Below are 23,141 nucleotides of genomic sequence, written 5' to 3'. Positions count from 1 at the left end.
GGCCAAACGCGGCTCTCGCCAGATGTGCAGAAACCTGTGCCGCCTGGCTCAGCAGGTAGTCCTGAAGCCGGAGATAATTAGAAACACTGTAAATCCTGCAGGAGCACAGATGGATATTACCATTCAGTCACTTCCCTAAGATCGGCGTATAGTGTTATTACAGCCCATGTGCTAATTTATGACATCTGCCTTGGACTTTCCATTGTGAGACGTAGTAAAGTGGATAAATCAGTCCAGGCTTCTCTTCGACACGAGGCCACTCGGTGTTACAGACGGGGATCAAACCCAGGTTGCCGTCTTGCCCACTCGAGCGTCTCCCTTTAATGAAAGATGTTTTGGGCTTTGGACTCTTCGGCAAGGTGACTCATCGAGCATCATGGCTCTGAGCTGCCTCTTTTAGCTTCAGACAAAGAGCAAGCAAACAAAGCACTGTGGGAAAACCCCGAGACTGTACGCCGCCACATCAGCTCCTCGCTGTCATATCACTATATTTGTCTTACAGCCCTCCATTCCCCCCCCCCGCACAGAGGAAAGGTGCCTCACTCCTCCTCGGGAGCCGGGTGGAGGGACAACGTTTGCCATTTTATTGTTATTTCATTATTCAGGCAGGTCACAACAGGGGCCGGGATCATGTCGCTGTCAGCGGGCCAATTACCTGCAGACGTAATCACCTTGCTCTGTGTGCTGCATAGAGTATGAGTCCTTATTAAGTGTCTGTCAAAGGCGTGAGAGCGTGTGCCGTGGTACAGCGGCCGGGCCACTGATTCCACTTCACATTGTCCACATTTCGGTGTGAGAGCCGGCTGGAGGCGACCAGCAGTCTTAGGTCTGCATGGGAGCACAGGCGTGTTGGAGTGAGGAGGGGCGGCGGTGGAGCTGGTGGCGGTGGAGGTGGTGATCACCCCTGCCTGCCCTTTTCTCTCGTCGTGCCCGACAGCGTTCTCCTCCGGGGACACGCAGTCTGGAGTCGGGCGGCGGCGGCGGCACCTCGGAAACCTCAGTCTAAAGGTTAGAGCTGAGGAGGGAGACCATGTTCTTAGTCATAGAAGTGACACGCCAAATTAACACCTTCACGCTCTGTGACGCGGCCTCGAGGGACAAACCCACGCCAGATCAGCCGAGCAGGAAGTGTGTGTGTGTGTGTGTGTGTGTGTGTGTGTGTGTGACCTCTTTGTTGTGTCTTCTTGTCTTTGAATATGTCTCTCATGTGCTACATTCATCAAATCCAGTAGAAAGACTGAAAACGAACTGATCTGCTTGTGATTTTTAATTTCCCTCAGAGCTCCAGTGTCCACAAACACAAACAAATAGAAAAACAAAACGTTTTCTTTGTCTTTACCCAACGGAACAAACGGTTTTCTGATGTGAACAGAGTGACAAGCGCTGTGTCTGCAGGAACTGATAGAAAATAAATCCCTGTAACGATGTGGTTCAGGTTTTGGCACAAAAACAATTTGCTCATGGTCAGAAAACAACTTTTATAAGTAGACTGGGATTGAATGTAAATCTTTGTCTGCAGGACGGAGGTTTTCTATTTATTCTTACTCTGATTGTTTCTTGTAAAGCACGTTGCTACTTGAATTGAAATGTGCTATAAAAATAAAGTTACTATTATTAGGCCAGAACTTACCCATCAACCTCCCGCTCACTACGCTTGTTACTGACGGATTCCAGTGGAGGACACAGAAACCAGTAAAGTGCTCTGCTCAGAATCGTTGACTCATATCGATCTTTTCTACCACGTCTGGATTCTCAGGAAACAGCAACAAAGATGTCAACACTCGAAGACACTTAGCAAATGTTGAGATCAAGACAGAAAACAAACAGATGTGTATAATTCCAGACCTGGTGATGTAGCTTGTCTTCAAAACTCTCCGTCTCTGTCTGTCGCCGTCTGTTAACGTGACCACTGACCCTGTCAAGGACTCGCTACTGCCCCCGACCTGTTATGTGGGTATTGCATCTTGCGTACATGTCAAGTTACTTTCCGAGGACGTGCACAAGCTACGCACCGAAGCGGCCATCTTGCGTACGCGTAGTTAATATCCAACCCTTCGATGAATATCGACGAAAAGAGGAAAACCCTATTTTATTTTATCTTAGTCTTTCCTCTTTTAGTTTTTGCTAAATTATGAATTTCTTCACACCAATGAGCGAGTGTACGCAGGTTTTTTTAAATACGGGTAAACCAGACAGTTTCTTTTCCTCTGTCACCTTCCGTCTTGCCCGTGTTGCATTTATCACGATATGAAGAAGAAAATCACGATCGCCGGTTGTTCCCAAGATGTAAAACACTAAAAGAACACAAAAGAAACGAGCATATTTTCCCCGGGTGTCTTGTTTCTATCTCCTCCGATCGGAGCTGGAGCAGAAACAAACCTTTGTTACTGGTTTGACTCCGGAGTGAAGCTGCATTGTTTCCATTCACATTAGAGACAAAAGCCAGAAAGTGATAGAAGTCAGTGGAAAACAGGCTTCGTGCTCCTCTGGCTGTTTGTTTGTCTGAAAGTAAAAAAACTACTCAATGGATTAACATGGAACTCGGTGGAGGGATGTGGTTTAACGGCTCAGGGAACAGATCCAGGAATTATTGTGTGAGTAATTTGGTGCAGTTCGTTACGTCTCATTTAAATACATTGAACAAATGGCCACTAGAGGGCTACGTCAGTTGAACGTTAATGTCTCTGTAGCTGAAACGACTCGTGTTGTAGTTTTTGTTTGTGGGTCAGACGCTAACGACACAGTAGAGATCCTCAGTTTCTTCCTCAGTTTCTTCCTCAGGTTCCTTCACGACCCTGCTGCTGTGAATATTCACCTGAGCACAACAAACTCTTCAGCGTTTATTAAACCTGGATCTATATATTTAGCGTCTGTTGTTTTTTTCTCAAACGGTGTAGGAAGACTGATGTTGTTCGGTTTCTGGTTTCGTTTTGTTAAAAGTAGGAAAAAACAAAGAAAATCTCCAGGTTCATCCTTTAAAATGTGGAAGTAGGTTAACTTCACGAGTGATGCATCTTCACTGCTGGTGTTATTCACTCAAACTCAACATGTCCCTGCGTGGCCCAGTTTCTTTTACCATGAACATCCTGCTTTCATGTGTTTTTTACACTTTAGATAAAAAAAAGTCTGAATCTGCAAATCTGCAAAGACGCATTTCATAAAAAAATGTTCTCTCGGTTATTTGAAACTAATTGAGTCGGTATAAAAAGTCCTGAAAACGCCCTGAACAACAACAACTTGCTTTATTATCTCTGATAGTTTTATAATTATCTGGTAAATGTTGTGTTATGTTTTCTTGCATTAAACTGGAAACAAGGCGTGTGTTTACCTCCGAGGTTGTTTTGCAGATTCAGAACAGAGTTGTCACCCGAGAGCATTTGTGTTTTCAGTCGTTTAGATTCATCACGATAAATCAAAAACAACCTTCGCACGTTCGCTTCGGTTTCCCAAAGCTACACTCACCCGTGTGCGTCTTGTGATCTCGAGCAGGAGGATCAGTATTTCTGAACATCAGACGACTCTCTCCCTCAGACTGCGAAGCTCAGACCTGATTTCCGAGGCACTTTGAAGAACCGTGCAGGCAAATAACACGAGTCTCTGCATGTAGCCAGGACTGAAGAGTGTTAATTGGATGCATGTGCAGAGAAAATCCCTCTGGTGTGTTTGGACGACACGTAAATTTACGTCTGTGCAAGTTGATGGTTTGAAATTATAACCACAGCTTTTTGACGTCTTTGTTTACACACACACACACACACAGACACACACACACACACACACACACACACACACACACACACACACACACACACACCTCTCAATGACAGTTTGACATTTTAGAAATGTTTGCTTTCATATAGTTTTTGTTTGGCTGCTCGTATCCCTCTGACCTTCTCTGTGTTGTCTGTATAGTGTCAGCAGGCGAGTTATTTTAAAGTTTATGAGTGGCATGTGGCTCATCTGCCAAACACCATCTTTTATGCACTGGGACACTTGAAGTCTTTTATTATAAGTGGGAAGGTCAAACGAGCCAGATGGGGGAACGGCGCGGGGCAGATGGACAGAAAAAAAAAATATGGAGCGTTATTTTCGTCAACGCGGTTGAAGCCGAGTCGGTTCAACTCCCAGGAAAGTTACTGCAAACGTGATTCACATTTCTGAGTCGCCGACAGAGGGTTTCATTAATTTGGAAATTTGTTCTCAGACATGCGCAGATTTTAACCTGCTTTTCATTGAACTTGATCTGAAGTCAATACAAAGAAGAAACTTTGAAATGATTTCCCATCAGTAAGTTGTGTTAACAGTCATCAGTTTGTACCCACGTTGGGTCCGTCCTCCATCTCGAGTCCCCGGCTGTCCAGAGGAACTTCAGCTGCCTCCTTCTGAGGCTGCATTTGAAGCCCGATTATGTCACAGTCGCACGAATGGACTGTTTCCAAGGCTCCTTCACATGCAGCCGAGAAGTACATCCTCTCCTCCCTGAGAAACCAAGGCTCCAACGGGTGGATCCTTCTCAGCTCAAACTACGTTTCCCCTAAATTATACAATACGATCACAAAACAATACGATCACAAAACAATACGATACAAGACATATAAGATAAGATAAGATAAGGTGAGATGAGATAAGGTGAGATATGATGTGAAATGAGGATGTGGACGTGTAGCGTGCCATCAGACGAGTGACCGTGTGACTGGGCGGAGGTTTGACGTTGAATGGCGCTGACAGCCTGAATGTGGTCATCCTTAATGTGGCGAACACGCCAACAGGCTTCAGGTGATGTCGTGGTGCCGAAGAGACAACGGTCGCCCGTCTCTCAGGGACCGGATGAAAACCACCTCCCTGTGGTTCACGTCTCCAGCCTCTGTCAGGATACATATATCTTTCTTTAAGACCTTTGACCTTTGACCCCTGAATTCTAATCAATTCATCTTTGAGCGCAAGTGACAACTGGTGAAAATGTCGATCTATCTGTCATTTCTTTCTTTCTTCCATGTCTCACACATCATCTCCTCTGACGTCTTCTCTCATTTCTACGTTGTAGTAAAGTTTCAGTATAATTTCAATATAAATTTAATATAATTTCAGTTTCACCTGAGTCCTGAATCACTGACGACACAGACACAACATCTGTGAGAAAAGAGACTGAAAAATTCAAATTTCACTCCTAACGTGCGTTTTTGTGTTGTGGAGAAAAGTCGTTGAGTTCAAATCAGGGCACATGGTGTTAAATTCTTTATGCTGTAGACTCCCTCCTTATTTATTAATGATTAAAGGAACAGTTCAACCTTTTTGTGGTAAATGAAATGATTTCCCTTCTTTCTGAGAGAAGACTGATAAAGTGAATAATCGCTAAATGTTGAACTATTCCTGTGTCGAAGTTTTAGTGAGATTGTGTTTGAGAAAATATCAACAACCCCGTGAAGGGTTTGGTTTTTTGGGGGGAAAGTGAAAAATGTAGTTTTCATACGCTCCCTTTGGACAAACAGATTCTTGACCATGAATCCAAAGCACCATCGAGGACAAACACACTTTCTGAATCCTCACCTCACTAAACGATTGTGTCGCTCACAGAGATCAGAGCACGTTGACAGTATCTGAATGATATTTGATGTTCATTTCCCTCGTGTCCTGCAGGGCGAGCTGCTGAGCCCCTGCCGCTGCGACGGCTCGGTGCGCTGCACCCACCAGCCCTGCCTCATCCGCTGGATCAGCGAGAGGGGCTCCTGGAGCTGTGAGCTCTGCTACTTCAAGTACCAGGTCCTGGCCATCAGCACCAAGAACCCTCTGCAGGTAACGTGAAGCCGGTGCACACAGACCAGGGCCGGGGCCGGGGGGGGGGGGGGGGGGGGGGGGGGATCCAGGGGGGGGGATCCAGGGGGGACCTATCACTTACTAACTTTCAATTTGAAAAATATCCCTTTTGACTTTGCTCCAATCTACAGAGCTGACAGCTAATAATGACTTAAATGACTTTAAACTACACGGTGACACATAAACAACTATAATGTCACTCAGTGGAGTTCATACCTCCAACATGAAACCACGTGTAAATTCACCAGATACAGATTTTTATTTCCTCTAAACATGTCTGATTAGTTTTATTAAGATCCATGAATTCTTCTCTGGGAAATCAAGGAAATGATCGTATCTCGCAATGTGAAAAAATATCTTGGATCCGCTCCCTGATCCAGATCCGAAACCAAAATGTAATTTCCAACGTCGTGCCCCACCCCTCCAAGACATTTTATGGAAATCGGTTGTGTAATTTTTCCGTAATCCTGCCGACAAACAAACAAACATGAATGGAAACAGAACCTCTGTGGTGGAGGGAGAAACCTACATAGACAACTTGTCTGTTTCTACATTGGGCCTCGTTAGCTGTCAGGTTGACTTGACGCCTGAAACTCAAGCATCGGTCGTATCATCGCTCGTCGTTACCGATCTTTGAAAAGCGATTGTTACCGAAGCACACCGAACCCTGGGATTGGTCGGGACGCCGCTCAGGTCAGTGGAGAAGTGGTTTCACCGTCACACACACGACGTCCAGACGCTGCAGTATCAGACCCAGCGCTCCTCATGTGGTCATATGGTGCTGACACACTTTCCCCCTGCGTCACCGTCCTTCTGCCCTCCTCCTCAGACGCAGCCAGCCGCTCTGAAACCTACTGAGGAATGTGTTGGTGTGTGTGTGTACTCGATTTTTATTCAGATCTGCACCAAAGGAGTTTATCTTTTATACGTTTGTTCGTGAGCAGGATTACGAAGAAATTACTCTTTCTACATTTTTGGGGGCAGATCTAAGAATCTTTTCACAAAGTCCCGTTCTAGTTCTCTAAGGAATCCACGAAGATGTGTGAAGATCTCACAACGTTAAAGACAAAACATCCCTGGATCTCAGCTCAGAGTTTTGTGTAATTCTGCTAAATAACCTCCTCTGTGAAAGTAATTAAAAAGATAGATATTATTTCTTATTTCCCATGAATGATCTCAAAGCCCCTTTAGATTTACACTGTGACTTTTGACCCTTGGATATTTGACCAATACCTAATTCAAGCTGCATTGGTGCATTAAACATCGTACAACATCATGAGCAGTATAATTAAAACAGCAGTTATACAGATACGAGTATTTTTATTTTTTAAATGCCCCATGAAATGAAAAATAAATTTCCCCCAGTTTTAATCCCGTCTCTTATGCCAAGAAGGAGGTTGTGTTTTCTGCTAGTTAGCAGGATTACACAGAAACTACTGTGAGGATTACGACGCAACACGAGTCGGGGAAGGAGCCGTTAATTCTTCCTCTTTCTTCAAACATGGTTTTACAGCATTTTCTTTGATTTCTCAGGGAATAATTCATGGATCTTCACACGATTACAGGACTGATATTTATGAGTTTGTGTAATTTGGTGCGGCTCCAAATAAAAAAATCCAGATCTAGTGAATTTAAATGTGGTTTCACAAGGAGACTGTTGGACTGAAGGGAGGAATAAATAAGTGATGTTATAGTGGTTTTATAGTTTTATTGTTATTTGCCAAATATAAGTCAAAAACAATACTATCATAGTATTTTTTTTTACATCCAAATCATGTTCTCTCTTCAAGTTTAATGGTTTCAAATGTTTTGTGACTCATCCGGCCCTCAGGGGCGTTTGTACATTGTTTCATCCGGTGAAGATTCACTGTGGGCTCAAACGCACGTGGCCTCGTGCCAAACACTATTTGATCGTGGTCGTCGTCTTCCTCCGTTTCATCCCCGTCCACCTTCATCAGTTCAATCCTCAGGCGGAGGCGGGGGAAGTCCTCCACAACCGATTGGTTCTGTTCATACATAATGTTACAGTATTTCTACTGAACATGAACTGTTCTGACATATTATCACTAAAGATTTTACATATTTCAAGGCATCTCTGTCATCTTTCCTTTATTTTGTGTTTCTTGCAGCTTCGTATTTTGTTAAATTGACGAGGACACGTGTGTTTTTGGTGAAGACAGTTTAGAAAAAGAAATGAACTTGGACGTGAGCAGAACTCAGGACTTCTGACCTCAGTACAGACTCTGAGCTCTTCTCCCACCGCTGATCAACACGTTTCCTCTTGTTTTTCCAGTGGCAGGCCATTTCTCTGACAGTGATCGAGAAGGTGCAGATAGCCGCCATCATCCTGGGTTCCCTGTTCCTCATCGCCAGCATCTCCTGGCTCATCTGGTCCTCCCTCAGCCCCTCGGCCAAGTGGCAGCGCCAGGACCTGCTCTTCCAGATCTGCTACGGCATGTACGGCTTCATGGACATCGTCTGCATAGGTAAAGGAAAACGTTGAAACCTCCGACAGCAGAGGTATAAAAAGCCTGAAAGGATCAGTGGATAACAACATCACATAGTAAGAGGATGAGGTGTCGCAGCATGGAGAGATGCATTATGCAACAAGAGGAGTAGCAAAGGAAACAGGATGTGCTTTGCAACAACAAAAATATTAATAAACATTAGCTGCATTATGCAAGGACAAACAAACATGGTGACAAAAGCATGTATTCACTTCACATTCTGCTGGTTAAGGTCGTGCGATTTTTAAAAAAAGGAAATAAGCAGATGGTGCATACGTCGGCCAAACGCTGATGATGCCTCAGAGAGCAGGAGACTGTTTTCCAGCAGTCACCTGGTCGACTGTTCACGAGTGGCCGTGAGTCGCCTGTGTAAAACAACACAGGGAACAGATGGCGTCAGGTTTGTGCACTGTGATTGTTGCCAACTGTCTATTCTCATCCACAGGCGAGCTGGGAAGTGGCTACCTATGTTCTTCTAGAACAGCACTTGATGTAACGCGGTGGGAATACACGGGCCGTCCTTCACCCTGTTTCCTCTTTCTCTCCCTGCCCAGGCCTCATCATCCACGAGGGATCATCGGTGTATCGAATCTTCAAACGATGGCAGGCTGTTAATCAGCAGTGGAAAGTTCTGAACTATGAGAAATCCAAGGACTTGGGCGACCCGCTGAGCTCCAGCAAGGCGGGGAATCGCGGCTCTCGCGGGAACCCTCACGGCCTGGCCAGCAGCAGCGGCGGGCGACAGAGCAGGAGGCTAAGAACTATTCTGAACCACCACTGTGGCTACACCATCTTGCACATCCTGAGCCAGCTGAGGCCCAACCACCCGCGGATCAGCGCCACCGCCAACCGGGAGGTGGTGATGAGGGTCACCACCGTATGAGTCGGGCCGTGCAGAGGGACAGACCTCATCTCCCAGTGCAGATGTAAATGAGCTAATATTGAATAATACAGACTGACGTAGGCGACGGGTTCCTGAGAGGAGCCGAGCGATGCCCGGAGCATCAACAGACAACACACCGGAGGATTTCTCCTCTTGTTTCGTACCACAAAAGGAAGCCAGATGCTCCTTTTCAATAATTAAAGAACTGATGACAATAAGGACGAAAAAGAATTAAAAGACATCAAACGAGAATTGTGAGGAGGGAAAAAAGTGTAAACGGGCTTTATAACCGAATCCGAGATGATGCGAGGATTTTTCCAGTTTCAATATCAGGATGCACAGAGACATGTTTCTTTTTCTTTATGATCCTCTTGCTTTGATTTGTACTTACTTCCTCTTTTATTTTTTTGTGTTTTTTTACTCACTTTGATTTTGTACGGATGTATGATTTTAGAGGAAATCGTGAAACACAGACATACATTTCCAGACGACTATGTTTAATGATCTTTAAAATTTCTACAAGCTGATCAATGCTGGTGAATAAAAGACCGAAAACTGAAACCAACCAACAAACACGAGGGCGACACCGAGCAGGCGACGGAACAATAAGTCATTACAAGTTAAAAAAAAAAAAAATGAAAACATAAAAAAGACACAAAATAAAAAAGAGAAATCAGTGAGATTTCAGTGACACTTAACCTTTCTGCAATAAAGAAGCGTATGTACATTTCACAGGGAATTTTGCATGGGTATATAATTTTATTCTTCATCACATAACAGAAGCACATGACAGATTTGCTCTACTTCGAATGGTGCTTGCCAAAATAAACACTTTGAAAACATCTGACTTCATCGCACCAACTTTTTGTCGACGTGACAAGCGGCAGCGTGTGTTCAAGCTCTTTCGGCTCAGATGCAGATTGTTTGCTGCCGTGTGCTGATTCAGAAAAACTATTGGATTAAAAACGGGGATCGGACGATCTCATGATAATCGGTCTCCCTCGGCCTCTTCTTTCCTGTGGCTCAGAGCATGTGAGGTGTGACTGTGAGCTCCTGTGGTTTCAGGACAATACAAACTGATCATCCTTTGTTTATTCCAATGTGTCTACGGACGTGTTTCCTGACGGGAAACTCTCCCTCAGGTGAACGACACCCAGACGTCATCTGATCAGATTAAAGCTGCAACAGATAGACTTCATTCATCGATTTGTGGATCCGCAGATAATTAACCAGCAACCAATTTAACAGTTATTCAATTGTTTTGGTGATTTGAAGCGATTGAACCTCAAGTCCTCCGGTTGCAGCGTCTCCCATGTGATGATTTGCAGATTTTATATCATCAGAAACTACACATTTGTAGGTTTAAGTCACTTCTACTTGTATGAAAGTACTTGCTTCTAAATCTACTTGGAGTATTTAAAGCTAAAGTACTCGCTGAGTGAAGCCTTTTCCCTGATGTAACAGTCTAACACATCTTTATAGTTTCTGCTTCTTCTGATTCAGGTTTCAGAATCAACATAATTCTGCAGTTAGATGACAAACGTCTTTAACCTCCAACCAGACGGCTCACAGGACGAGATGCTCAGGTGTGAGTGGCTGAGTTCCATGTAGCTGCTGGGTGAGTCCGGTCCAGGAGCAGCTGAATGGAACAGATCCTCTCTGGGGTTCAGGTGTTTCCACCTCAGACCCTCAGGTGTCTGAATCCATCACTGGAGGAAATGAGCAGCTCCTGGTTTGTGTTGATCAGTGAAGAACGATCTCAGCCTCTGACGCCACCCAGTGGTGGTTCGTGTTGCTCAGGGTGAGACCATCTTATCTCTTTGTTGGACGTGAACACAAAACACACGGTTCCTCTGCAGCTAGAGGGCGCTATACCTCCTGCAGCAGACACAAGACGAGTGATTGAGTCTGTGAACATGTTTCAATATCATTCATATCTCATAAGATTGAATAATAATAATGATAATAATAATAATATGATATATCAATACCTTTCATACAGACTCACTTTACAAGACGAGTGTTTGAGTCTGTGAACATGTTTCAATATCATTCATATCTCATAAGATGTATTATTATTATTATTATTGATAATAACACTAACTCATTAAATCCCGAACGTATCAAAACCTTTCACACAGCTTAACTGTAAATTATTCATTCATTCCTCTATTATAATAATGGTGCAAACAAATAAATAAATAAATAGTGTCTATTATTTAAATACAGAAATGCCCCTGATGCTTTATTTTGAAAGTTGGAGCCCGTAAACAAACGGTCTTTACTGATGTTTTTATTTTGAAAGTAAAGACTAAGATATTTATGAAGAACATGCCGCACGAGTTACTTTGAAATTGTGTTATTTGATTTTCAATTATATATAATTATATATTTATAGTGATAAAATAATAAGCAGGTGTGTTTTATTTTGATAGTCTGCCAGTCAGCTGGATCAGCTCAGACTAGTTTGTAAACTAGGTCACGTGGTCGAAACCGGACAAACATCTGTGACTTGTCTTGTGTCCTTTGTCCTTTGTCCTCTTCCTCCTCCTGACCTACCTGTCCGGTGAGTCCACACCTCCTCCTCCTCCTCCTCTTCCTCCTCTTCCTCCTCTCAGGGAACAATGTTCAACCTGCTCCCTCCTCTCATTCCTCTGGAAACTACAAGGAAACGAGGAGGAGGAGGAGGAGGAGGAGCATGAAGCATTTACCGGATTCAGGTGAAACAGTGGAATGTTTGTTTTCTACTGAGTGAGGAGATAGACAGACAGGAGACAGACAGGAGACAGGAGACAGACAGACAGGAGACAGGTGAGGAAGAAGAAGAAGAAGAAGATGTTGTCCTTCCTGCGCTCAGGTGAGTCTCGCTCGTCTCCTCTCACTGAAAACGAGTGATGCATCTCACCTCTTTTCATATCTCTGAGGTTTAATCTTCGCATTTCAAGATTTATTCTGTGACGAAGTCCACGTTGATCATGTGATCAGTGTTTTTTTATGTTATCATTTCCTGTCATATAAACTGCTTTAATAACTGCGTTAAATACCAGGATACAGCTCTGAGATGTATTATCATTTAATCCTCTGGTTCTTCTTCAAATCACCTTTAACAAGACTTAATGAAGATTTGAGATATATTCAGTTTTTTAATCAATGAACTGATCATATTTCTCCTGTTTTAATTGTTCATCTTTAACTGTGTAACTCTGGGAAAGTTTAGTATGAAGAAAGTTTATTATTATCGACTGGACATAACATGATAGATAGATAGATAAATAGAAAGATAGATAGACAGACAGACAGACAGACAGATAGATAGATAGACATCATATCTGCTGGGTTCTCTGTGATCCTCTAATATATCCAATAATCCAGTTTAATGAGCTGTCTGCTTCCAGTGAGAGATCCCACACCCGAGAGCTTCCACATCTCGTCCCTGCCGCCCAGTGTCCCCAGCTGCCAGGAGGACGTACGGACAGCAGCACCAGGTGAGGACGTCTCATGGTCAAATACTCTGCTCCTGCTTCAGGACGTAGCAGGAGCTCTGTATTCTACATGTCGAGCTCAGAGTCCAGGGTCTGTACGACAGAGAGAGGTCCACACATCCAGGTCATGTGACCATCATTTACGTTTCACCCATATTGAAAGTCACTGTCACATGATGAGAAATCCCAGAGTGAACTGTGGATAACCAGCTTCATGGTTCAGGACGATGTCAGGTTCAGTGAAGACGGATAAAGAAACAGATCCTGGATATGTTGAGCTGCAGGACTCTCGACAGCTGTTGTATTCATAACCATAGAGTTTTGTACAGATGTTCATGAGGACCAGAGCCTGAGTCCTTGTGAAACTTTTAGTTTCTGCAGCGCCACCATCAGGCCAAAGTCTTCACCTATCCTGAGAAACAGCTGAACGTTCCCATATCCCTGGATTCAAACTTTCTTCACACAATAAAATTAAAATTTGCTGAACCAGCTGCTTCCGATCGTTTCCCAGTAACTTGAAGTTGTAGGTGTTAAAAGTTTGATGATTCACTTTTAGGTCAGCATGGATAAAACTCCTTTTTGTGTGTGTGTGTGTGTGTGTTTTTTCTACATTGTGCATATCCGTGGGTGATGTTTCCCAGTTCCACCATGTTTGTGTGATATTTTAGCTCCAGATGTGGCGGCAGAGAGAGAGTGTGTGAGCGTGATCCAGACGACACACACTCACCGAGGCGCCGCTCCCTCCGTCTTCTTCCAGAAACACAACCATGATCCTGTTGCCACCACGTACTTCGACCAGAAGGTCCCTGTCCCCGACGAGGACAGCGAGGTGAGACGGTGGAAAGATATTTACTGAGAGTCGAGGGGGGTTCTCACATTTTATTAAAGTAGAAGTACAAATAAATAGACAAAAACATACTCAATTAAGAGTAAAAGTACCAAACTATTTTATTTCATGAAAATGTTGGTATTGACAAACATAATTTACTGTGACAGAGGATTTGAATCCATGTTTCCCACTAATTGGAGGTGACTTCCTGATTGTTTCCCTCCAGCAGACGAGCTTCAGTCTGCGGAAGCTGTGGGCCTTCACTGGGCCGGGCTTCCTGATGAGCATCGCCTACCTGGACCCAGGGAACATCGAGTCCGACCTGCAGTCCGGTGCTAAAGCCGGATTCAAGGTGAGGCTGCAGGTTACGACTGTTTTCAGAATCAAGCTGCGGACTGTATTTGATTACCTCCACCGAGGAGACCCGTACAAATGGCCTCACTGATTCTGAGACTGGGTCGTAACAGCGTGAACTTCAAACTGTGGGATTATATGTGAACGTGACAGATTGAAACGTGTTGTTTGAGCTCCTGATGGAGGAACCTGCTCTGTCCTCAGCTCCTCTGGGTGCTGCTGGGCGCCACCATCATCGGCCTGCTGCTGCAGCGGCTGGCGGCGCGACTGGGCGTGGTCACGGGGATGCACCTGGCCGAGGTCTGCAACCGCCAGTACCACCGGGTGAGTCTGTGAGAGGTCTGATCCCAGCAGGTGATGACAGGTCTCACTGCTCCTGATCCTGAACACAACCACACGTCAGGGTTTCTATCAGAGGAACGTTCAACAGGAGCTTTAAGATGAAATCCTGCTTCACTGAAACGGTCTCGTTGCACAACCTGCTCTGTTCTTACAGAAGCTGCAAATCCTGGATTATCTAAAGGTTCAGTGCGTAAGATTTAGGTGAAAGGATCTATTGATCGAGTTTGAATATGAAATAATCCCAGTGATGTTTTCACTGGTGTGTTTCATCTCACTTGTATGAATTGTTGTTTTCTTTACTCTAGAATGGGCCTTTATATTGAAATACTTTATATTGAAATACTTTATATTTACATCAGGAGTGGGTCCTCTTTATGGAGGCAGCCATGTTTTTTACAGTAGCAATGTTTATTGAGGATTATTAATGATGTTTATATTAAATAAAGTTTTAGGTTGTTGTTTCTAAAGCGTAGACAAAACATCTGCAGGGTTTATTTGTTTAGTATTACATGTTATTTATGTCGCTGATTTCCCTTTTTGATCTATTTTCACTGGGCTGTTATTCTGGCATCTGGTTTTCTTAATGTTCTCTTGGAAGCTCATCTGATCTGGGCATGTTCAATACATGACACAATAATAAAATATAGGATCTAAATTAAGTTTTTACGTTATAGGGAAACTGTTGATAGCAACTATAAAAGGAAAATAGACTCCGCCCTGTTTCTTCCTCCTCCTGTAGTTTATTACTGTAGTTTATTAGAATCAGAAAGATGTTGGACACTTTTCATTTGTTTCCATGCTCCTTGTTGAACGTGCTTCGTGTTTAAAACCGCTGAGCGGACGCTGTCGTCTGTCCAGGTGCCGCGTGTCATCCTGTGGTTGATGGTGGAGCTGGCCATCATCGGCTCGGACATGCAGGAGGTCATCGGCTGTGCCATCGCCTTCAACCTCCTCTCCAGCGGCAGGTTGTGTGATCAGACTCAAACATGGACATGATGACCGCTGGGCCACACGAGAGCTTTAACAAGTTGATGTTGTGTGTCTGTGTAGGATTCCCCTGTGGGGCGGCGTCCTCATCACCATCGTCGACACCTTCGTCTTCCTCTTCTTGGACAAGTACGGTGCGTTGTGGTCGCTTCCTGTCGCGTCCTCACACGTCATCAACAGCTGCTCGTGGATCAGTGTCAAATTAAAATGAAATACGTTTTCTTCTGTGCAGGTCTGAGGAAGCTGGAAGCCTTTTTTGGTTTACTCATCACGGTCATGGCCATCACGTTTGGATATGAGGTACAAACATTTAACAAGTAGAGATCTCAACTCCGCCAACACCCAACTGTCCCCTTGAATTCAGTCAAGCTCCACCTTATTACACACATTGGGTCTGGACTTTCTCTGGAGTTCACCTTTCACACATGAACAACACAACACTCTCCTCCTCCTCTTCCTCAGTATGTGACGGTGAGTCCGGACCAGGGTCAGCTGCTGAAGGGGATGTTCGTTCCGTACTGCCAGGGCTGTGGACCCGTTCAGATGACTCAGGCCGTCGGCATCGTGGGAGCCGTCATCATGCCTCACAACATCTACCTCCACTCTGCTCTGGTCAAGGTGAACCTGCTGGATGATCTCCTCAGAGTCACGTCTTTCCCTTTATTAAACTTCACAGTGTAACAGCTCGTCATCACACGTGTTCTTTCAGTCTCGAGAAGTGGATCGAACCAACAGGAAGGAAGTCAAAGAGGCCAACAAATACTTCTTCATCGAGTCGACCATCGCCCTCTTCATCTCTTTCCTCATTAATGTCTTCGTGGTGGCTGTTTTCGCCGAGGCTTTCTACGGTCGCACCAACATGGAGGTGGTGAGTGTCGCTCTGTGGAGCTTCAATCTGTGGAGCTTCAGTCTGTGGAGCTTCAATCTGTGGAGCTTCAATCTGTGGAGCTTCAATCTGTGGAGCTTCAGTCTGTGGAGCTTCAATCTGTGGAGCTTCAATCTGTGGAGCTTCAGTCTGTGGAGCTTCAATCTGTGGAGCCTCAATCTGTGGAGCTTCAGTCTGTGGAGCTTCAGTCTGTGGAGCTTCCATCTGTGGAGCTTCAATCTGTGTGTGTCATTTTGTTTTTGGGGCCTTCTGGTCTAGATCTGTGTTTCTTTTTATTCCAGCACAACGTCTGCAATGATTCAGGAAGTCCTCATTCACATCTGTTCCCTCCGGACAATCAAACTCTGGAGGTGGACATCTACAAAGGGGTGAGAGTGTTTTCATGTTTACCTCAGATCTGAGACCTTCTAGTTTTAAATGTTGATTTGAGCAGCTTTAAATTCAAACTTGTATCTTCTGTCATGTCCATCTGTTGGTTTAACTAAAGCCCAATGAGACTCTGCTGGTTTTCTGGTGTGTGACTCTGCTGAGTTTGTTTTCCTGAGTTGATTCTATTGATGGTGCTGGTGTGTGTGTGTGTCAGGGAGTGGTGCTGGGCTGCTTCTTCGGCCCAGTGGCGCTCTACATCTGGGCCGTGGGGATCCTCGCAGCTGGTCAGAGCTCCACCATGACTGGAACGTACTCTGGACAGTTTGTTATGGAGGTTAGTCACACACACACACACACACACACACACACACACACACACACACACACACACACACACACACACACACACACACACACACACACACACACACACACACACAGGGGAAATGTCAGCCGTGTCCTTCATGCTCATAACAAATACTTCCAGTCTGATGGTGTTATTGAATTTTAGCCTGTTTATGAAGCTGTACATTAAAGCGTCTGTGGAATGTGAGCGAGGTGCAGGTCGTCTTTGTGTCTGTGGTAAATGTCACAGACTGATGTGTTTCCTGCCCTCAGGGTTTCTTGAACCTGCGCTGGTCGCGTTTCGCTCGGGTGCTGTTGACCCGCTCCATCGCCATCACCCCCACCCTGCTGGTGGCCATCTTCCAGGACGTGCAACGTCTCACGGGCATGAACGACTTCCTGAACGTGCTGCAGAGCATGCAGGTCGGGTTCCACTTCTCTCCACCTCTGGCTGGTTCCTCCTTCTTCTCTAGCACCTTCATCTCATAGCAGTTTGTTTTCACTTCTTACAAACATTCATATAATTAAAATAAAGCGGCTCTTTGGATTTAGTTTTTATCAGTTTAGTCTTTATCAGTTTCCAGTTTAAAGTCTGTAAATAACCTGATTAATTAATCTCAGAGTCTAACACATTTCTTCTTTGAGCTCTGTTTGTTTTTAAGGGTTTGAGCCGCAATAATGTTCATATTTGATTTGTGGATATTTAATATTAAATTATATATTGTGACTTTTGTCTGTTAAAAGTTAGAAACTTAAAGAGACACAGGAGTGTTTTTGGAGCTTGGACCTGCTGAATCAGTTTTGATCTTTCTAAAATTCCTGCAAAGGTTAAAGGTCACAGTGACTGTGACCTTTAACCTTGAACAGCAGCATCAGACATCAGAGAAGCATTAAGCCACAAAACAGATCAAGTCTTTATTGTCAAATCTGACATTTGCAGAGGACATAGATGGAAAGATGCTGTTTCTCTCTGATCACCGGTGTCGACATATAAGTAGACATATACGTCGACAAAATATAAGTACACAACATTTGAAATGTTATATATACTATATAGATAAGCACACAACATAAGTATGCAGTCTGACAGGCCCAGGGTGGACAGGATGTAGGTGTGTGATTGTAGTGCAAACTGAAATAGACTGAGCAGTGAAAATACTTCATGTGCAGATGTTTAGAATGTTTTTCCCCAGATGAGTGAAGAAGCAGTAAAATATCTGCATTTACAGATGAAATGACTTTAAAACGTGACGGTGCGTGTTTGCATTGCAGAGAAAGGAAAACGAGGGAGAAACACAAGTACATAAAAAGAAAATAAAGTATAATGGAACTAATTAAAAAGACGTGTAACAGAACCAAACACTTAGACTTCCAGGGAGGATTCCACTGGTTCTCAGCAAGTTCTTCTATTAAGCTTCACAGCATTCTTTCTCCGCTCCATTAATTTCAGTGATAAGAAGTGATGACACAGTTCCGCGTGAAGTCAAAAGCAAAAAAACTTCATAAAATAAACGCTCAGTTGGGGTCCGGGGGGGGGGGGGAATTCATCAGTAGCTGTTAACTGTTTCCAAAAAGTAGATAAATCGCTCAACACATTTTTTCTGAACCTTTATATGTTTGAGAGAAACGGACAGATTCTAGTTTTATTATTATTAATCTGAATTTGAGAAGTAACTAAAGTTGTCAACTAAATTCCCTGGAGTATAAATGAGGTAGCAAAAACAAAGAAATACTTCAAAACTTTACTCAAGGACTCTACATGAGTACTTAATATTTCCCATTCCTCTCTTCTCCTCTCTCCCAGTTGCCTTTCGCCCTCATTCCCATCCTCACCTTCACCAGTCTTCCTTCTCTCATGAACGAGTTTGCCAACGGACTGTAAGTTTCATCACAGAGTCAGATGATCCTCCACTCGTTTCATTCCCTCTGTCTCTAATCACGGGGGTCTTCTCTGTGCAGGGTGTATAAGATCGGAGGGGGGGCGGTGATCCTGCTCGTCTGCTCCATCAACACCTACTTCGTTGTGGTTTACGTGACGACTCTGGACAGCGTGTGGCTCTATGTGCTGGCGGCGCTGCTCTCTGTGGCATACCTGACATTTGTGGGATATTTGGTAGGTAGATGATTGAGCAGCAGGTAAATCACTGAGGTTAAACTTTGTCCCCCTGTGAACCGGAAACTTGTGGAACTAGAACCTCGGGCGACTTCATTCCACTCCACTGTGGTGTGCACCGAATCACAGGTCACGTCAGAGGTCACAGATTGAAAAATAGATAACGCTCGATATAAATATCTTTGAGAAAAAAATCATAATCTCCTGTCGAAATATGATGTTCAATCTAAACTAGAGGGAATCGGATTTACCTGATTTGTACGTCCGGCAAGGAGTTTACGTTTAGTCAGCATTTGTTTGTTTGTTTGTTTGTTTGTTTGCTTGTTTGTTTGTTTGTTTGTTTGTCTGCAGGATTATGCTAAAGCTATTGGACAGATTACAATGAAACTTGGTGGAGTTTCGTGAGTAGTCTTTGCGTAATCCAGCAAACTACCAGACAAACAAACAAATATTCCTTGTCAGAGGTAATTATTGATTCAGAATTAACTTTCAAAATAAAACCTGTCATGTGTTCATATTTGCTGGTTTTCTGCTTCTATGACAGTGAAATAATAGATATTGATCTGTAGATTATGTGCAGATATTGTTAATGAGTTTTATCAACTTGTGACCTGTATCTTAATTTCCCCTCTTTATATATATATCATTGTTTTTTATGTTTTATGTGTTATTTTACATTATAGTCCATTGGACTTCTTTTAGATAAAACCTGAAAAAAGGTCATTTGGACAGAATTGCTAAACCTTTGTATTAAAAATGTGATGTTAACTATCTGATCGATCGATAACTGATTAATTGTGTGTGTGTGTGTGTGTGTGTGTGTGTGTCTGTGTGTGTGTCTGTGTGTGTGTCTGTGTGTGTGTGTGTGTGTGTGTTTGTGTGTGTGTGTGTGTGTGTGTGTGTGTGTGTGTGTGTGTCTGTGTGTGTGCGCTGCAGGTGTGGCTGTGCCTGATCGCTCTGGGAGTTTCTTGGCTGGATCCGACCACACGGAGAGGAAACGACACGACCATCCTGATCGAGCAGCAGCCGGAGTTTGATTCCTGAAGCACGTGTGTGTGTGTGTGTGTGGACGCTCGTCACTAAGGTGCAGCTGTGAACCAGCTTTGACCACATGTACGTTTCTTTAGTGCTGATTTATTTATTCCAGGAGTTCGTCAAGTGTCAGATGGTCGTTTTGTACGACAGCTGGGATGCACATGAACTTTCCTCTGTGCATCTCTGAAGTCAGGACGTCAAGAAAAGTCTTCTTTTCACTGTTTGATGTCATTTTCATGAACGGACTCTTCTGACATTGTTCAGGAAGCGGAACCTCACATTTCAATATTGGGGAACTACTACTACTTCTGTCCTTGTGCACGTTCACTCCAAAACGCACAGGTGTTGTTCATCATGTTTACTCATTTACGCACCTTTCTGAAGGTCGAAGGCGGGAAGAACAATATGTTTTATTCATTTCTTATTTGTTTGTTTTTTTATCTTATTTCTGCAGCAGCATTTGTTCAATCGTTTTTGCAAATTAACACTAATTAACCTTTTCATTTGTTTATTTAAAGTGACCATGATCACACAGTGTGGAGCACAAACAGAACAACACACAGCATGGCCGAACAAACATGAATCAAACAAAGGAAGGACGTTCTTCAGAAAGTACCCAGTGCACAAATAACTTGTACTTAATACCACGTTATCGCCATAATTTATGTGACCTAGTTCTTTTCAAATGGTTTTTTTTGCTGAATGTTTGCTCGATCTGATTGGACGGACTGACGCTCCCGTGCACAGTCCTCTAACTCAACAACTTTACGAGTGTAGAACCTTTACCTCAAAACGTGTTTTGTGAGGAAACAGAATTCATTGTTTTTTTGAAGCCCTGCAGATACTGTGAGTGTGTAGTTTCTCTTCTGGTCACAGGGAGGCAGCGGAGGCCACAGCAGAGATTCCTCAGCTCCAGTCTCAACCCCTGGAACTGCACAACACATTAAATACCATGGTGTGTTACATCATGTGTTGTTGTATTGTAGAAATATCTGCAGCGACAGGACTGGTCTGTGATGTTCTAACTGTACGTGCAGCTGCTGCTCCACATGCCTGTGGCCTTGGTATGTCTGAGGAGTCGCAGCTATTGTGCAACTGCAAATGAGCTCTGCTGGTTCCAGTGCCGCTGGAATTCCAGTCCTGAAGAGCCCCAGCCTCTGCGAGCTGAGGAGAAGCGGATGGACGGGTTTTTTCTTTGCATTGTGGCGTGGAACTTTTATTTTTCTCTCCCTCCTCTCCCTGTCATGGAGGCAGAGTTATGTAAGAGCTGAGGGAGAGTCTTCCCACCGCCCCTCTCTGTTTTTGTTTTTCTCAATGAGCCAATGTCTCCCTGCCGAGGCCTCACAGCCTGTCCAGTAGGCCCCTTTCCTGGAAACACTGCCTAGGAGAGGCCACTCAGGGGCAGGCCTGCAAGGCGGGAGGAGGAGGAGGAGGAGAAGGAGGAGGTGGTGGGGGGGGGGGGGCTCTTCCAGCAAATCACATGACTGTAGACCCTCCAGTCCCGGCCCTACTTGAGGCTCAGATGCACATTTCAGCAGCTAGTTTGTCATCAGCAGGACTGGAAGGGGCCATAATGCACGGCAGCATGTAGAGGCTGTGAGCAGAAGCTGTGGATTCCTGGTGTGAAATGTAGAAGCAGAACCACAACGTCTGATGGATGGACTCAGTGTGTGTGTGTGTGTGTGTTAATGTCATTGTTATTTTTATGCATTTTAATTTCACAATGTCATTGCTGTGCAGTATAACTTGATGAACAGTGTTTTTATTTGCTAGTTGTATTATTTTTCTGAATGGAGGACGACGGTTTGGCTCCAGGGCCTCGATATCTTTACGACTGATTCATAACAAAATGAGTTTTTCTAACACACTGATGTGTTTGTATCTTTGCTGTCGTGCTACAGCTGATGACTTGTCACAGATTAACAGAGTAACTCGTTGATTTATTCTTTGCAAAGAGACATGTTGCTGTTTCCGGACTGTGGGACAGTTGATTTAATGAGACGTATTAATAATCATTAACTGTGTCATCGTGCTGTAAACAAACAATTCAACCTGAACAAACACAATAAAGCAGAACAGAGAGTTTCACCTGATTGTTTCACAAATATTCACGTTTGTTTGTGTCGTGATTTGTTTTCTTATCTTTTCCTCTGATGAAGATCAGGTCTCATGTTTTTACTTCTTCTTTCACCTTGTTTCCTCTGGACGCTTGTTCCTGGATCGTCCGTCCGTCCCATTCTTGTGGAAGTTATCTCTCAACAACAACTTCAGATTTGGTAAAAATATTCACTTAGATTCAAAGATGACCTGATTTCATTTTAGTGGTTAAAGGTCATTGACAAGGTCACAGAGACCTCAAATAGCACTTATTTATTTTTACTTGTGAACGCAATATCTCCGAAACGCCTTAAGGGAATCCTTTCACATTTGTCACACGTGTTCATGTGGAGTGAAGGATTGACTGATTTGATTTTGGTGGCCAAAGGTCAAAGGTCAGGGTGACTGCGGCCTCATATATCATGTTTTTGGCCGCTGTTTGTGATATCTCATGACGGCCTTGTGGGAATCTCCTCAACTTTTGACCAGTTGTCACTTAGAATCAAAGATGAACTGATCAGTTATAAAGACTGAAACTGAAACCTCAGTGCAGTATTTTTATTTTCTACATGCATGTGCATTAGTTCTGTAGCTGTCGACTTGTGAAAGATGGATGTAGCTTTTATTAGAAGCTGCTGTTTGAAGTCACATGTTTTAGGGGCGGATTCTCCAGACGTGGGACTGCAGCAGCCCAGGCCTTCCTTCCTTTACACCATTTGACCCCTCGGCTCTTTCCGTCGCTCCGTCCGTCTTCTCTGAGGAATGCACGTGTAGAAGAGGACAAGATGCTCCAGAGAGCAGGCGAAGATAATGAATTTCAAGTTGATTTAGTAAACAGCATCAGCTTTAAAGCCGCATGACATTTTCCAGCTGTGCGGTCTGTGCTTATTTTGTATATATTTTTACACAGATCTGTCAGTGCTGCCTTAAAATGTCCGACACCAGGAATGCAAACAGCGGAGCCATTCCTGTTTATGCGTCGCATTGTGGCCACTGTGGGCACCGGCTGCTCGTGGTGTAATGGGTCCACATGTGTTTGGAAGCTGAACTGTGCAGTTATTCCTTTATTAACATGTTTACTTTGATTGTTTCTCTCGG

The 23,141-nt window shown here is 44.0% G+C and overlaps 2 protein-coding genes across 5 annotated transcripts in view; both read left to right on the top strand.

Annotated features, from left to right (window-relative positions):
• The window catches only part of march9 (membrane-associated ring finger (C3HC4) 9), a 13,344-nt gene extending 3,147 nt beyond the window's left edge, over positions 1–10,197 (top strand). Inside the window, exons 2-4 of the mRNA XM_034590557.1 lie at positions 5,638–5,793; positions 8,108–8,300; positions 8,876–10,197. Of these exons, the coding sequence (XP_034446448.1) occupies positions 5,638–5,793; positions 8,108–8,300; positions 8,876–9,204 (678 nt within the window). The 3' untranslated portion in view covers positions 9,205–10,197. The remainder of the gene's footprint in view (positions 1–5,637; positions 5,794–8,107; positions 8,301–8,875) is intronic.
• A 1,585-nt stretch (positions 10,198–11,782) lies between these two features.
• LOC117764619 (natural resistance-associated macrophage protein 2-like) lies at positions 11,783–22,034 on the top strand. 4 transcript variants are annotated; one of them, XM_034590552.1, is made up of 16 exons: positions 11,783–12,061; positions 12,600–12,689; positions 13,355–13,515; positions 13,745–13,867; positions 14,074–14,193; positions 15,070–15,176; positions 15,262–15,332; positions 15,431–15,498; positions 15,661–15,816; positions 15,908–16,066; positions 16,366–16,452; positions 16,668–16,787; positions 17,072–17,221; positions 18,603–18,676; positions 18,758–18,911; positions 19,848–22,034. In XM_034590552.1, exons 1-16 carry the CDS (start codon positions 12,040–12,042, stop codon positions 19,953–19,955), a joined length of 1,770 nt encoding a protein of 589 aa, XP_034446443.1. In that variant the 5' UTR covers positions 11,783–12,039; the 3' UTR covers positions 19,956–22,034. The 4 variants fall into 4 exon arrangements, with proteins under 4 accessions (XP_034446443.1, XP_034446442.1, XP_034446444.1 ...); XM_034590551.1 differs by having other exon boundaries at positions 13,742–13,867; XM_034590553.1 differs by lacking the exons at positions 18,758–18,911; positions 19,848–22,034 and having other exon boundaries at positions 18,603–18,680.
• Positions 22,035–23,141: the final 1,107 nt, after the last annotated feature.

This window comes from Hippoglossus hippoglossus, chromosome 7, assembly GCF_009819705.1.
Source record: "Hippoglossus hippoglossus isolate fHipHip1 chromosome 7, fHipHip1.pri, whole genome shotgun sequence".
Classification (NCBI taxonomy): Eukaryota; Metazoa; Chordata; class Actinopteri; order Pleuronectiformes; family Pleuronectidae; genus Hippoglossus; species Hippoglossus hippoglossus.
The sequence above is the reverse complement of the archived record's forward strand: the minus strand, read 5'-3'. Positions and strand labels throughout refer to the sequence as shown.